This window comes from Microcaecilia unicolor, chromosome 11 (assembly GCF_901765095.1).
Source record: "Microcaecilia unicolor chromosome 11, aMicUni1.1, whole genome shotgun sequence".
NCBI lineage: Eukaryota > Metazoa > Chordata > Amphibia > Gymnophiona > Siphonopidae > Microcaecilia > Microcaecilia unicolor.
In genome coordinates, this window is record NC_044041.1 from 10,443,715 (window position 1) to 10,460,483 (window position 16,769).

The window sequence follows — 16,769 nt, forward strand, 5'->3', positions numbered from 1 at the left end:
TGGATTGAAGGATATAAGGTACGAATTGAAAATAATCTGTTCTTAGACATCAGTAAAGCTTGTGTTGATGGCCTCTGTTTTCATGTGTCTTTCTGTTTTGTTCATTTTCTTACCGCCTGTCTCTTGCTCTTTCTGAACTGCAACAGAGTCCCCCAAGAAGATGAAACGCTCAGTAGCTTTAAACGACATTATGGAACAGCTGGAAAAGGAGGACGAAGAAGTCTAGATGTGAAGCTGGACTTCTGTAGCATCACAGTGGTAGGTAGAGCACAAAAACACACTGAAATATTCACAGCTCAAATTACGCAGGCACACACATGGTTCAGTTTCTGTGTGCAGTCACAAAAGAGAGGGAATACAGTATACAAGAACAACCAAACAAAGCAAACACTGGGCCTTCAGGATTGAGAAAAATGTAGTTCTTTATTTATAATGGAGACCCGACACAGTCCGTGTTTCGGCGTACAAACGCCTGCATCAGGGGTCTAACATAAAAATACATAAAAATATATCAATAAAAAATATACATATATGTGATGTATATAGAACACAATAGTACAGAACCAACATCAAAGTAATATCTAAAAGTTAAAATACATGTGCAATCCTACATGAACATACATTCACATGTACACTTAAAAATAAAAATAAAATAAAACTTAATGGTCATAATTTAAAAAGATATAAATCGATTATCATATATACAATCCTACATGAACATACATACACATATACATATAAAAAGGTAATAAAATATAAAAATATAAAAAACATCATTATCATGGCCTGAGGAATATACATTCATACATATGTCTACATATATATATATATCCACATTTACACATGCCTGTTCATAAACATCAGAGCATATCCACGTACATACACATATGCACACAATAATGTCATATTTCACATTCATGTGTACAGGTGTGTGAAAAGCTCGACATATAAAGTGAGCTTGTGGACTTATGGTGCACCATAATATGAAATATGACATCATTATGACCATTAAGTTTTATTTTATTTTTATTTTTAAGTGTACATGTGAATGTATGTTCATGTAGGATTGCACATGTATTTTAACTTTTAGATATTACTTTGATGTTGGTTCTGTACTATTGTGTTCTATATACATCACATATATGTATATTTTTTATTGATATATTTTTATGTATTTTTATGTTAGACCCCTGATACAGGCGTTTGTACGCCGAAACACGGACTGTGTCGGGTCTCCATTATAAATAAAGAGCTACATTTTTCTCAATCCTGAAGGCCCAGTGTTTGCTTTGTTTGGTTGTTCAGTTTCTGTGTGCACATTTACGTGTGTAATGTATAAACATTGTCATATGAACAGTGTGTTTTTTCTAGCAAAAAAGATGCTGGTACTCAAATACCTGGCCACCATTAAGGAGTGAGGTGATCACTGAGAGACCCACTCCATAATAGCCCAGGCCCCTTGCAACCAGTCATAGAATCTATGACAAGACTGAATTGGTGTGTAGAGCCTAAGCTCTGCTCTGTCATTAAAACTTGGGGTCCGTGGGTCAATTTTATCAGACAATGGAAAAGGTGCCGGTACTCAGTACCCCCTCAAAAAAAGCCCTGCATATGAACATTGTCACACAGGCACAGAGAGGATATGCATGAACGCATTTACATGTATATCTGTCTCTGTATCTCTGTATAATTATAGAGAGGGAGAGGCATATAATATTTAACTTCTTTTGTATGTAACATATCAGTTATGTCACTTTTTTTCTGCCCATTCAAACCAGTCAACCCAGGTTCTAAATCCTTGGATGCTTTGCACTCATGGATCATAATTGTCCACAGGAACAACTGGGTTTTGCAGCTGTTTGTTGTGTGAATTACATTTGGCTGGGAAACGGGTCTTGCACATTTGAAAATGCAGTTTCTCTTCCGTTGATCCTAATGATGCCCAAACATCCCACCCCCCCCTTCCCAGAAACACCTCTGCTTAACCCAGGTAAATGTAGACACACTGTGAATTCCTGTGTATGCTTTTTATGTTTGAGTATGTTTGATATTATTGAAATGTACAAGCAATACTCTCTGCTTTTATAATAATCATCAAAACTTTTTCACTGAAGAATCAAAAACATCCCGTTCCCAATCCCTGAACACACTGAAACTGACCAGCCCAAGAGCAGTATAGTGCAGAGGGCCTGGACTCTTATGACCCCCTACATCGGTATAGTGTGTGCCAGAGTTGTACAGATCCTCCCTCCCCCTCCCCCCCCCCAAAAAGAAATAAGTAACTAAAATGTCTAACCGAGATCTCGCTGCACCTCACAGAGTATTCAGGATGCCACTACGTGCCCTAGGCAAAACAGATCGAATATAATTATCCCACACTGAAAGAAAGGCCGTCTTGCGCCATGGGGATAAGCGAGCTACTGTTTTCTCTAATAACGTCAGGGAATGGAGTTTATTGCGCCACGACAAATAAGAAGGCAAATCTTCCGCTGTCCACACTCCCAACATGACTCTCTTACCCACTAGGCCAGCCTTCCAAATAAATTGATGCCCACCCCTTGCCCCTTTTAGACGTCAGATTGGTCTAAAAGAAAGCTCAATGGAATACTGGTATAGTAGAGTGAAGAACTGTTTCCAAGTAAGAGATTACAGCCCCCCCCCCCCCCACCCCCAAATGCTTATATCCATGGGCAAGACCAGAAAGCTTGATAAAAGGAGTGTACGTCAGTATAGCATTTCTGAGATAGTGGGGTATCCTATGTATGCTTTTAACCAGGTTAACAGTGAGCAATCTTTAACCTCCCCCTTTGGGGGGGGGGGGGGGGTAAACTGCTTTTTGCAAATTGTTCCTATCATTAACCAGCCAGGAATCTCTCCTTAATTTTTTTAATACAAGGTGACGACACAGATGAGACCAAACCACAAAGGAGAAGCTTTGTTTTAACTGAATATTCCTAGAATCAGTCAAACAGTGTCTGACTGTGTTTTCTCTTTAATAACTAGGCCTCATGACAGAGACATCCAGTGGCAGAGTACACACCAACTTCATTCCAAGGACTCAGCATGGACCCCATTGGGGTTTTTTTTAGGGAGTATGGATAGACTCACACCTCAATATGTCCTCACAAATAAACAATCTGATACATAAAAGCTTCTTCAAATTAAAACTTTTCCAGCACATGAAACATCTACTTGACCAAACCCATTTCTACATTATAGTAAAGGCTTATGGTTCTTACAGGACTTAACTATTGCAATATAGTCAATTTAGGACTACCAGACAATCACTGAAATGTCTGCAAATAGTCGAAAATGCAGCAGCTAAATTGGTAGAAGGAGGTCGCTGGTCTGATCATGCTACACCACCCATCAAACTACACTGGCTACACATTAATGCAAGAATAGAATTCAAGCTACTAACAATGATCTTTAAAAGTCTCTATGGTCTCACATCATCCTACATTCGGCACCTCACCCAAGTATATCAACCCAAAAGAACCCTAAGATCCTTAAAGGAAATCAAACTGGTTATACCAACTTCACAAGAATGCCGAAGAAAGAAAACTCACAACATGACAGTTGCAGGCAAAGGAGTAGAACTTACTGCTGGGAGACATAAGATTAATAACAGACTATCTGTATTTCAGACGCTTAGTTAAAACTTGGTTATTCCAGAAACACTTTGGCTCAACCTCAGGAAAACTAGCCCTACATCTACACAAGACACAGAAGACGAAATACGAAACCACCTGCTAGACGTAGCAGAACACTCACATGGAACCTAAACTTGTCCTGATAAAAATGGTGACGGGTCTGTGTTATAGACTAGGAGTTCATATTAAATATGATTTTACATAAACAATTATGCTCAACCATGTCTAGTTAATAAGATGTAATGTAATATTGGTTACTGTATATTGAACAGTTCCACTGTAAGTTATTACTAATTAATGTTAGCTAATCTTTTGATCAAACAAAAAAAACAGCACCACGGGCCTTTAAAAATGGAACACAGTTCTTTAATGAATGAGCCTTGACAAAAAGACCCGACACGGGCCGTGTTTCGGTGACTAGCACCTGCGTCAGGGGTCACAGTGATGACGTGGAAAACTTGGGGAATAACTCGAATATATTCCTCTACAATATATTATTCCTTACCCCACGTCTCATGTAGCTTTTTGTCAAGGCTCATTCATTAAAGAACTGTGTTCCATTTTTAAAGGCCCATGGTGCTGTTTTTTTTGTTTGGACTTTAGTTTGTACTTCGTTCCCTCTCTTTTGTTATAGCTAATCTTTTGATAACATAAATGTAAACCGCTTAGAACTTGTCAGTAAAGCGGGTTATAAATGCCAAATAAAATTAAATAAAATTTCAGCTAAACAGCCTGTGTCAGTGGTCTATTATACTATCGCAGTTTTCTATACCGCTATTATTCCCAAAGGATTCAAAGTGGTTTACATTTTTAAAACAACTCCAGTAATAGAGGAGAAAATAACAAAAAGCGTAAACAACATAAAATATAAAACAAGAAACAAATTTAAAACATACGAAACTAAAAATAAAAACAGTTATTATTCAAACAGGTAAGTCTTCAACAATTAAGGAGAGAAGATGCAGACCTCAATTCCAGAAGAAGTTTATGCCATAACTTAGCCCCAGCAAACGGGAAAGAGGCTTCGAAGATAGATTTAAACCAGAAATGTTTCAAAGAAAGAAAACCCAACTTCAAAGTTCTCGAGGAGCCCAAAGTCCTCTCTGCAGATGGAAAAATCAACCAGTTAAACCCTCAGAATTCAAGACCATCTTTTACTACACTCAAATGTCTCTTCTTCCTGTGATACGGATTATGGATGGCTGGTTTTGTGTTTTGTCTCCAGTACATGCTGTCCGGGTACATTTTTGGTGCTTGACTGAATCAGAACTTTTAACATTGGCTGAATAGTACCAACTAGGATATCAAAGTTCACCATTTGTTTGAATTGAATTGGACTTTGCATCGTCCATATCTTTGGAACAGTAGACAGCTTTGTGTGCACCGTACAGTCGACCCCCGATGAAGACTGTTTAGCCACAACTTGGTCCATATCAGGTCGTTGGAATGAAATTGGTGTGAGCTCTGCCATTGAATGTCCTTTTCTTTGAAGGCTATCACCTTTTTTGTGTGTACTTGTGATTTTTATCCCTTTGCTTTTGTTACCTTGTGTTCTGTCTTATTTTTATTTTTTTAGACTTTGTTTTTATTGAAAATTTTAAAATGATGACAAATCGTAGCCAGATGGATACATATCTCAACAGTGCTCCAGTATAACAATAAAGTATCTTCCCCCTAATATTCAGATAGAGTACCCACAAGTGATATCAAGACACCAAGTGTTCTGTCTTTTTAACATTGTTGCCCATTGCAAGCACGATTTCATAAAGCTTAACAAAATCTATGTTTTACGGGAAAACGCGAATAAAGAACAGCCGCATTAGGCTGCAGAGAAGATGTAGTTACCATTCTGTAAGGATTTTTTTTTTTCGCAGGTTGCATTTTATCATTGAACATTCAGGTCCCATTTTTAGATGCACAGGGTTATCCTAATCAAAGCACTGATTGCATATGTACAGGTTGCAGGCTTTATCAAAACTAAATCTTGCTTTATGAGCACAAGAAGAGATTTTGCATTCACCATATCCCAGAAAGACATTACAGCCCTCATCAAATCCATCTGAGCTGCAAACCCATTGATGCAAGTATTTGAAACTCAAGTGGAATTCATTTTAGATTCATAGGAGGATCATTTTACAGCAGCAAATTAAAGAAATGTATGAAGTTGGACAAAAATAGAATGGTGTTTAGCATTTTGTAGTTCTTTTGGGCATTTGCAATTCTGTTCAACAATGAAAACTGTCCTGATAGCTGTGTCTCTTATGATAGGCCACTTATGTAAGATGTGTGCGATATACACATGAAATGCAGCTATTTATATATGGATATGTTTCTAAAATAATGACCAAAATAACAAAGTAACTGGGGGGAAAAAAGCACATGAAAATACAGCCACAAATAAAAACAAAATTGGGAAAAAAAAAAAAAAGCAAGACTGCTCTCTGTACCAGCCTACGTCACTACCAGTGTAAATAAAATTCCAGCCTTACTACTACTACTACTTATAATTTCTATAGCGCTACAAGGCGTACGCAGCGCTGTACACCATACACAAAAAAGACAGTCCCTGCTCAAAGAGCTTACAATCTAGATAAGACAGAACAATTAAGGGTGAGGGAATAAAGAGGTGAGGATAAAAGGACAGGGCAGGTGAGCAGTGGTTAGGAGTCAAAAGCAGTGGTAAAGAGGTGGGCTTTAAGTTTGGACTTGAAAACGGCCAAAGAGGGGGCTAGACCCACAGGCTCGGGAAGTCTATTCCAGGCGTGAGGTGCAGCAAGATAAAAGGAACGGAGTCTGGAATTAGCAGTAGAGGAGAAGGGGACGGATAAGAGAGATTTATCAACAGAACGGAGTACCCGGGGGGGGGGGGGGCGTAGGGAGAGACAAGAGTGGAGAGGTACTGGGGAGCGGCAGAGTGAATGCACTTATAGGTCAATAAGAGAAGTTTGAATTGAATGCGGAAACGGATAGGGAGCAAGTGAAGTGACTTAAGGAGAGGGCTAATGTGAGCACAGAACTGACCTTCCAGCTACAGTACAATCCCACCATCCAACCTTCTGGTCTTTGGACATCGGGAACAACAACTGCATTAACTTCCTTCTGAAGCCTGATGCCATTCTACGACTTAGCTGCGAAAAGTTATAATGGGCTAAGCTCGTTGAATATATTTAGGCATTAATAGAACACAGATCAACCAGAAGTGCACCACTGTAATGTTTTTTCCCACAGGTACATTGGAACTGTCCTCTCCATAACCTGAAAAATAAGGGTGAGAATCTTAGAGTAATGGGTGGGTTAGAGTTAGATGGGTTGTGGGTGATGAGATGCAAATGGAGCAGAATTGCTAAGTGGCTTTGGTTTATGATTCATTCTAGGGTTCTGTGAGACTAAGAACAGACACCTGTAAACAAATAAACTTGCCCTCTGCACCACCCTGTATCCAGTGCAGTGACTGAAGCAGTAGACCAGTGCTTACCATTGGCAGATACCCATGACTACCCCAGTGACAGTATTCTATAGGATCTGTGACTTGTTTGTCAACTAGTAAAAAAGGCTCGTTTCTGACACAAGTGAAACGGGCGCTAGCATGGTTTTCCTCGGCTCCCCTGCAGCCATCCATGTCCAGCGACCCTCCTCTCCCCTTGCAGCCACCCATGTCCAGTGACCCTCCTCTCCCCCTGCAGCCACCCATGTCCAGCAGCCCTGCTCTCCCCCTGCGCCCACTGCAGCCACCCTTGTCCAGCGAACCTCCTCTCTCCCCTGCCACCCATGTCCAGCGACCCTCCTCTCTCCCCTGCCCCCCTCCAGCCACCCATGTCCAGCGACCCTCCTCTCTCCCCTGCCCTCCCTCCAGCCACCCATGTCCAGCAACCCCCTGCAGCCACCCATGTGCAGCGAACCGCCTCTTCCCCTGCAGCCGCCCATGTCCAGCGACCCTCCTCTCTCCCCTGCCCCCCTCCTGCCACCCATGTCTAGTGACCTCCTCTCTCCCCTGCCCCCCCTGCAGCCACCCATGTCCAGTGACCCTCCTCTCCCCCTGCAGCCACCCATGTCCAGCAGCCCTGCTCTCCCCCTGCGCCCACTGCAGCCACCCTTGTCCAGCGAACCTCCTCTCTCCCCTGCCCTCCCTCCTGCCACCCATGTCCAGCGACCCTCCTCTCTCCCCTGCCCCCCTCCAGCCACCAATGTCCAGCGACCCTCCTCTCTCCCCTGCCCTCCCTCCAGCCACCCATGTCCAGCAACCCCCTGCAGCCACCCATGTGCAGCGAACCGCCTCTTCCCCTGCAGCCGCCCATGTCCAGCGACCCTCCTCTCTCCCTGCCCCCCCTCCTGCCACCCATGTCTAGTGACCTCCTCTCTCCCCTGCCCCCCCTGCAGCCACCCATGTCCAGCGACCCTCCTCTCCCCCTGCAGCCACCCATGTCCAGTGACCCTCCTCTCCCCCTGCAGCCACCCATGTCCAGCAGCCCTGCTCTCCCCCTGCGCCCACTGCAGCCACCCTTGTCCAGCGAACCTCCTCTCTCCCCTGCCCTCCCTCCTGCCACCCATGTCCAGCGACCCTCCTCTTTCCCCTGCCCCCCCCTCCAGCCACCCATGTCCAGCGACCCTCCTCTCTCCCCTGCCCTCCCTCCAGCCACCCATGACCAGCAACCCCCTGCAGCCACCCATGTGCAGCGAACCGCCTCTTCTCCCCTGCAGCGCCCATGTCCAGCGACCCTCCTCTCTCCCCTGCCCCCCTCCTGCCACCCATGTCTAGTGACCGCCTCTCTCCCCTGCCCCCCCTGCAGCCACCCATGTCCAGCGACCCTCCTCTCTCCCCTGCCGTCCTGCAGCCACCCATGTCCAGCGACCCTCTCTCCCCTGCCCTCCCTCCAGCCACCCATGTCCAGCAACCCCCTGCAGCCACCCATGTGCAGCGAACCTCCTCTCCCCCTGCAGCCACCCATGTCCAGCGACCCTCCTCTGGACATGGATCAGCTGTGAGGCATGTTCCTCCCCCCCCCCCCCCCCCCCCCCCCCGGTTCTGAAGTTGACATCATAATGGCTACGGTGGTGTCAGCCTGATCTATGGAGCTAGCAGACCAACTCGGATGAGCCACAGGCAAGTCAGAACGTTGAGGTGAGAATTATTAAATAGGACATCTCAGGTACGCCCATATATATATATTTCTATTACAGCCATCAAATGGGCTGATGACCAGTGCCTGCACTAACCTGCTGAAAAAGGAAGCCACCTCCAAGTAAAGGATTATTGATGTACCATTCTTTTTCTCCAGTACATTCCCTTAAATATTTGTGAGATTTGGGGAGCCAGTGAAAATTCATTGTCCAACCTAACACCCAAATCCTTCCTTAGTGGACTGGAGGAGTAGCCTAGTGTTTGGGGCAGGTCTCTTAACCCTCCATTGTATCAGGTTCAAACTTAGGAGACTTTTACTAAGCTGCGTTAAGCACTACCACATCCTCACCACAGCTTAAAATGTCTTACCACAAGACACGCTCAGGCATCCTTTGGTAGTTTTTAGATCTGTGCATGCAAACCATGCACTAAAGAAAAGGTCTGGAGGCAGTATTCCTGCACTAATTAGCATGTCTACATCATCGTGCACTTAGTCATTAGCACAGGATTAGCGTATGATTCCTTATCTCCTACAAAATTATTGCATGGCCATTTTCCAGCTGCAGTAAAATGGCATTAGCTTGCAAGAAAGGCCACTTTTTTACCGCAGCTTGTAAAGGACCCCTTAGATGGTAAGCCCTAAGGGGACAGGGAAAATACCTATTATACCTGTGTGTAAGCTACTACTGAAAAAGGTTTGCGCTAAATCCAAATCCCTTCCCTTCTTTATATCAGTTAGGACACTTGCGAGTCCTCAAATTTTTAATCATCTCCTACCCACTCAACTCTTCTAGTAGTAGTAAATTTTTAAAAACTGGAGAAATACTTTTTCACTCAACATGTTGTTAAACTCTGGAACTTGTCAGGAATTGTGGTAAAAGCCATTAGCAGGGTTTAAAAAAAAGGTTTGGCTAATTTCTTAAATGAAAAGTTCATAAGCCATTATTAAGATGGACTTGGGAAAATTCACTGCTTATTTCTAGGATAAGCAGCATAAAATCTGTTTTACTGTTTTGGGATCTTGCCAGGTACATTTATATTCTTATATTCAGTGCATTTACTTCAGATTTCTGGTTATTTATTAGTTTCATAGTGTGTTTTCTTGTCATAGAACATGTTATCAACGTCTATCATATCATTTCTGCCATCTCTTCTCCAAGCCCAAGAGTCCTAACTGATCTGCAGGCTCATTTTAGATAGATAGAACATAAAAATCAGAGTTGATACATCCCACTCTGGACATGTACAATTCTAGTAGTATTTTGGGAAAAGAGCAGCAAACGCTGAGCATTTTCTAAAATGCTTCTAAGAATGCAGATGTATTTGCCTGAACCTACAGTGGGGGGGTAGCCATTTTACAAATAACACAAGTTGAAAAACCAAATGGAAGAACTCGGCAACTTGCATATGTAAGTTTGTGTTTCACAAGTCGCATGTGTGCCTGCCATTTTGCAAACCTACCCATATACATGCCACTAATTAACGACAGTCTGCAGTCTTTGCTTATTTCATGTTGTAGAGGGAAATAAGCAACAGAGGATTAAGAGGGAGAACTCCCTCAGTTCCTCTTGTATAGAACTGGCCCAAACAAGCACTCATAGAAACTTGCGAGGGAGAGGTTATCAAGGTGCACTACCATTAAGACGTATTATTTTACTGTTAACCCCAGTTATTAGTAACTAGGTCTCAGTGCATAAACTGTGATATGAGCATGAGTTAGTGGTAAAATAACACTTGTTGCTGACGGTAGCCCACATTGATAACTTCCGCATTAGTGTGAAGAGTTTCAGTCTCTGGTAACCAGAGCTGATATTGTGATGTCATAATGCCTCGGTCCACCAGTGCCTAAGAGGCGACCTCATCAGTGATGTCACAATGGCTTGACTGTCCCACACTTAGGCTCACTTTTATTACATATAACAGTGATTTCCATTTCTAGAGACATTCTTTTTTTCTTTAATTAATGGGGGAAGTTATCAGTGTGGGCTACCATTGATTTATTTTACTGTTAACCACAGTCACTAGGTCTCATTGTATAAAAGAAGACCTGTGTTAAAATAGCATAATTTAGTGGTAAAATAACACATCTTAATGGTAGCCCACATTGATAACATCCCTCCTTAGTGTGAAGTTTCAGTCTGTGGTAACCAGAGCTGAGATTGTGATGTCATAATGCCTCAGTCCACCAATGCCTAAGAGCCAACCTCATCAGTGATGTCACAATGGCTTGACTGTCCCACACTTAGGCTCACTTTGATTACATATAGCAGTGATTTCCATTTCTAGAGGCATTCTTCTTTCTTTAATTAATGGCATACGTTATCAATGTGGGCTACCATTAAGATGTGCTATTTTAGCACAGGTCCCATTTTATGCAGTGAGACCTGGTTATTAATAACTGAGGTTAACAATAAAATAACACATCTTAATAGTAGCTCATGTTGATAACATCCCCCTTTAATGTGAAGAGTTTCAGTCTCTGGTAACCAGAGCTGATATTGTGATGTCATAATGCCTCAGTCCACCAATAAGATCCAACCTCATCAGTGATGTCAGAATGGCTTGACTGCCCATCACTTGGCTTACGTTTAGTACATACAGCAGTGATTTCCATTTCTAGAGATATTTCTTTTTTTCTTTAATTAATGGCATACGTTATCAATGTGGGCTACCGTTAAGATGTGCTATTTTACACTAACTAATGCTATTTTAGCAAATGTCCCATTTTAAGCAGGGAGACCTGGTTATTAATAACTGAGGTTAACAATAAAATAACGCATCTTAACAGTAGCCCACTTTGATAACTTCCGCGTTAGTGTGAAGAGTTTCAGTCTCTGGTAAACCAGGGTTGATATTGTGATGTCATAATGCCTCAGTCCACCAATAAGAGCCAATCTCATCAGTGATGTCACAATGAATTGGTTGCCCTCTACTTGGCTCACTTTTATTACATATAGCAGTGATTTCCATTTCTAGAGACATTTCTATTTTCGTTATTAAGGAGGGACGTTATCAACATGGGCTACCATTAAGATGTGTTATTTTACTGTTAACCCCAGTTATTTGTATCTAGGTCTCATTGAAACAAAATGGGACCTGTGCTAAAACAGGACGAGTTAGTGGTAAAATAACACATCTTAATGGTAGCCCACGTTCATAACTTCCCTCCTTAGTGTGAAGAGTTTCAGTCTCTGGTAACCAGAGCTGATATTGTGATGTCGTAATGCCTCAGTCCACCAATAAGAGCCAATCTCATCAGTGATGTCACAATGAATTGGTTGCCCTCTACTTGGCTCACTTTTATTACATATAGCAGTGATTTCCATTTCTAGAGACATTTCTTTTTTTTTTAATTAATATGGGAAGTTATCAGTGTGGGCTACCATTGTGTTATTTTACTGTTAACCCCAGTTATTAGTAACTAGGTCTTATTGCCTAAAATGAAATACCCTCTTTCTCCTGTTATTGAAATCTTAGGAGTTCTTTTGGATCAATCTCTCTCATTAGAACCTCTGGTTAATTCTTTAGTTGAAAGCTCTTTTTTTTTCTAATAAGGAAATTAAGAAGAATTGGAAAGTTCTTTGAGATTGAACAGTTTAGATTGCTTGTTCAGGCTTTGCTTTTGTCAAAGTTAGATTATTGCAGTTCAGTTTACCTTGGTGCCCTTAGGTATATCCTTCAATGATTGCAGACGAAACACTGCGGTTAGACTGTTTTTTTCCCCCTATGTAAACAAGATAAGATTATCAATTATTTAAATTCTCTTGTATTCTGTATCATGTTCTGAATGGTGACTCTCCTGAATACTTATTATCTCGTTTAGAATTTTCGGTTTCCTCTAGGTGTAGGAGGACTTTAAATTATCCTTTTGCCCTCTCTTCTGCCAAGGGCATTAAGAGATTTCAGATCTATGATAGGCCTTTTACCTATCAAGCCCCAAAAGTTTGGCGAGCATATGTCTCCTGCTTTACAAACTTGAGTATCCATATTTTAGGAAGATAATAAAAACTTCTATTTTTAAGAATTTTCTTGTTCAGATTGAGCGCATGATTCCTTGATTTTACAGCAGTATTCTGAAAGGCTGATGCAGAAAGCTGTCATAAGCCTAAATGCACAATTACCGTGGGTTTGTACACCCACATTACTGGCTGAGCAATGCAGTGAGGGGTTAAGTGCAGATGTTAACTCACTTTCAAGACAATTGTGCACTCGGTATTAAAATGAATGGTAATGAGGCCAGTAAGTATTCCACTGCAGTGCACAGAAGGAAACAGTGGCTTTTGAAGCTACACGTACACTGAACCTTTTGTATACATGTTAGCAGGCACCCCCTGATTATTGCACAAGTTCTGCGCGCATAAAATTAACTTTCTGTTTGGTGCAGTTTTTAGCTCTCTGGAGGCTGGCTGAAATCCGCCACTCGGTTTCTGCCAGAACCAAAACCATGGCCCCGCCACAAACTCGTTCCCCCACCCCCCTCCCACCCCGCCCAACTACCTTCTAAAACCCCTGCTGGTCTAGTTGCCTCTTCGTGGCAGGAGCATCCCAAGTTGCTCCTGCCTCTACTGGCCTCGTTGTTAAATGGCTGCCATTTTGGAATTAGGAATAGCATGAGTAGGAGTGACATCAGGACAGAACAGAGAGTGTTATTTGTAAACCAGCTGAGTAAACATAACAGAAAAATAATTCCTGCACTATATTTCAGTTCCAAAACTACTCTACAGCCTTTTTATGGAATATGTGAAAAGGTTTTTATTAAAAACTCTTACTCTCTTTCACGTAATTCCTCAAATTTTGTCTTGGCCTTCCTTATGGCCATCTTGGAAGCCCAAACTAGATGCATTCCACGTATTTACAAAGGTAGACAGAAGAGAAAACAGCCAGCATGGTTAATAGGTGACGTGAAAGAGGCAATTACAGCCAAAAGAATGGAAAAAAGACCCAGATGAAGAAAAGAAGCAATATAAGCACTGGCAAATCAGATGCAAAAGCATTGATAAGAAGGCTAAAAGAGAATATGAAGAGAAACTTGCCACAGAGGCTAAAACTCACAGTAACAACTTTTTTAGGTACATCAGAAGCAGAAAGCCTGTGTGGGAATCCGTTGGACAGTTAGATCACGAAGGAGCAAAAGGGGCCATTCAGGGAGGACAAGGCCATAGCGGAGAAACAGAATGAATTCTTTGCTTTGGTCTTTACGGAAGAAGATGTAAGAGGATCTGCCTGTACTGAAAATGGTTTTCAAGGGTGATGATGCAGAGGAACTGATAGAAATCTCAGTGAACCTGGAAGACTTACTGAGCCAAATCTACCTATTAAAGAGTAGTAAATCACCTGCACTGGATGGCATACATCCAAGGGTACTGAAAGAACTCAAGCATGAAATTGCTGATCTGCTGTTAGTAATATGTAACCTGTCATTAAAATCGTCCGTTTAATAGTAGTAGTAGTAGTAGTAGTAGTACCTGAAGATTGGAGAGTAGCCAATGTAACGACGATTTTTAAAAAGAGTTCCAGGGGTGATCTGGGAAATTACAGTCGGTAAACCTGACTTCAGTGCAAGGTAAAATAGTACATAATAGTTTCCACTATTTTACCTGTTCCGTATTTTATTCTTTATGATAAAGAATAAAATTACGGAACACTTATAAATAAACATGGTTTAATGGGACAGAGTCAGCATGGGTTCAGCCAAGAAAAGTCTTGCCTCACCAGTTTGCTTCATTTCTATGACGATGTGAATAAACATGTGGATAAAGGTGAGCCGGTTGATGTAGTTTATCTAGATTTTCAGAAAGGTTTTGATAAAGTTCTGATGGAAGACTCCTGAGAAAATTAAAGAGTCATGGGATAGGAGGCAATGTTCTGGTATGGATTAGAAATTGGTTATTGAACAGAAAACAGAGGGTAGGGTTAAACGGCCATTTCTCCCAATGGAGGAGGGTGAATAGTGGAGTGCCGCAGGGATCAGTACTGGGACCGGTGCTATTTAACATATTTATAAATGACATGGAAATCGGAACGACAAGTGAGGTAATTAAATTAGCAGTAGACACAAAACTATTCAATGTTGTTAAAACACATGCTGACTGTGAAATATTGCAGGAAGACCTTAGGAAATTGGAAGACTAGGCGTCCAAATGCAGATGAAATTTAATGTGGACAAATGCAAAGTGATGCACATTGAAATGAATAATCCGAATCATAGTTAACTGATGCTAAGGTCCACCTTGGGGATCAACACCCAAGAAAAAGATCTAGGTGTTGTAGATAATATGCTGAAATCTTCTGTCCAGTGTGCGGCAGCAACCAAAAATCAAACAGTATGCTAGGAATTATTAGGAAAGGAATGGTAAATAAGAGCGAGAATATTATAATGCTTCTTTATCGCTCCATGGTGTGATCTCACCTTGAGTATTGCGTTCAGTTCTGGTTGCCATATCTCAAAAAAAGATATAGCAGAATTATAAAAGGTTCATAGAAGAGCGACCAAAATGATAAAGGGGATGGAACTCCTTTCATTTGAGGAAAGGCTAAAAAGGTTAGGGCTCTTCAGCTTGGAAAAGAGACAGATGAGGGGAGATAGGATTCAGGTCTGCAAAATCCTGAGTGGTGTAGAATGAGTAGAAGTGAATCGACCTTTCACTCTTTCATAAAGTACAAAGACCAGGGGATACTCGGGGAAGATACATGTAAATAATTTTAAAACAAATAGGCAGAAATATTTTTTCACTCAGCAAATAGTTAAGCTCTGGAACTCTTTACCGGAGGATGTGGTAACAGCAGTTAGTGTACCTGGGTTTAAACAAGTTTTGGACAAGTTCCTGGAGGAAAAGCCCATCGTCTGCTATTGAGACGGACATGGGGAAGCTACTGCTTTCCCTGGGATTGGTGGCATGGAATCTTTCTACTATTTAGGGTTCTGGAACCTTGTTACTCTTTAGGATTCTGGAATCCTGCCGTTCTTTGAGATTCTACGTGGAATGTTGCTACTAATTGGATTTCTGCCAGGTACTTGTGACCTGGATTGGCCACCTTTGGAATCATGATACTGGACTAGATGGACCATTGGTCTAACTCAGTATGGCCGTTCTTGTGTTCTTATTAATTTCACATCTGATTATCTCCTAATTCTTTATTAGCACTGCTTCTAGGTGAGACTGTAACTAGAACTGAACATCTATTTGTACGGTAGCTTCCGATTTTCAGTTGCATTTGACCTGGCTGAAAATATGTTCTATATATGTATCCGTATATTCATTATATATATGTAGGTGAATGAGTGGGTAGCTAATACAAACAATTCAGCACTGAACCAGAAGTGGTCAGTATTTCTTTCAGCACTGAGCACCACTGGCTAATTTAGACTCAAAATATTCAGTCATGGGCCATATCCAGGTACCGGCACAAAATATCTGAGTCGCTGGGTATGGTGGATATTCTGAGCCATACCCAAGTATCTAACCATACAACGTTGGGACTACCTTTGCTTCAGTCCACTTGTCCAGCATCGCCTACTGCCAGTGCCTGTATACCTTCCAGCCTCAGCCTGACTTCACTCAGGAATAGAGAGCTGCACGGCTTCCGTCCCCGCGGGAATCCCGCGGAACCCGCGGGATTCCCGCGGGGACGGAGGCAGTTCCTGCGGGGTTCCCGCGGGGATGGAAGCTGTTCTGCGGGGTTCCCGTGGGGACGGAGGCAGTTCCTGCGGGGTTCCCGCGGGGATGGAACCAGTTCTGTGGGCTTCCCGTGGAAGTGTAAGCTGCACCTGCACCAGCCTCTCATCTACCGAATACAATTTATTTGAGTGCTGTCTCCTCCTCCTCCTCCTCTTCTTCCTTGCTTTACTAGCATAAATGTGGAAAGTCTTCCATTAAGGAGGTGGTAGAGTCACAAATGATGACGGAATTCAAAAAGGCGTGCTAACCTTAAATGGCTGCATGTGTGTGGATATTTCAAGTGACACTAGATGGCGACTCTGGCTGTGATGAACTAGA

General features: G+C 42.2%; 1 protein-coding gene across 3 annotated transcripts in view; it reads left to right on the plus strand.

Moving 5' to 3' along the window:
• Positions 1–16,769, plus strand: part of RBM19 (RNA binding motif protein 19) — a 258,757-nt gene that overhangs the window by 203,154 nt on the left and 38,834 nt on the right. Inside the window, exons 24-25 of one of the 3 annotated variants that reach the window (XM_030218454.1) lie at positions 147–258; positions 4,585–4,672. In XM_030218454.1, the coding sequence (XP_030074314.1) occupies positions 147–226 (80 nt within the window). In that variant the 3' untranslated portion in view covers positions 227–258; positions 4,585–4,672. Of the gene's footprint in view, positions 1–146; positions 259–3,003; positions 3,849–4,584; positions 4,673–16,769 lie in introns of those variants that run through there. The other 2 variants (XM_030218453.1, XM_030218452.1) reach the window with 2 other exon arrangements.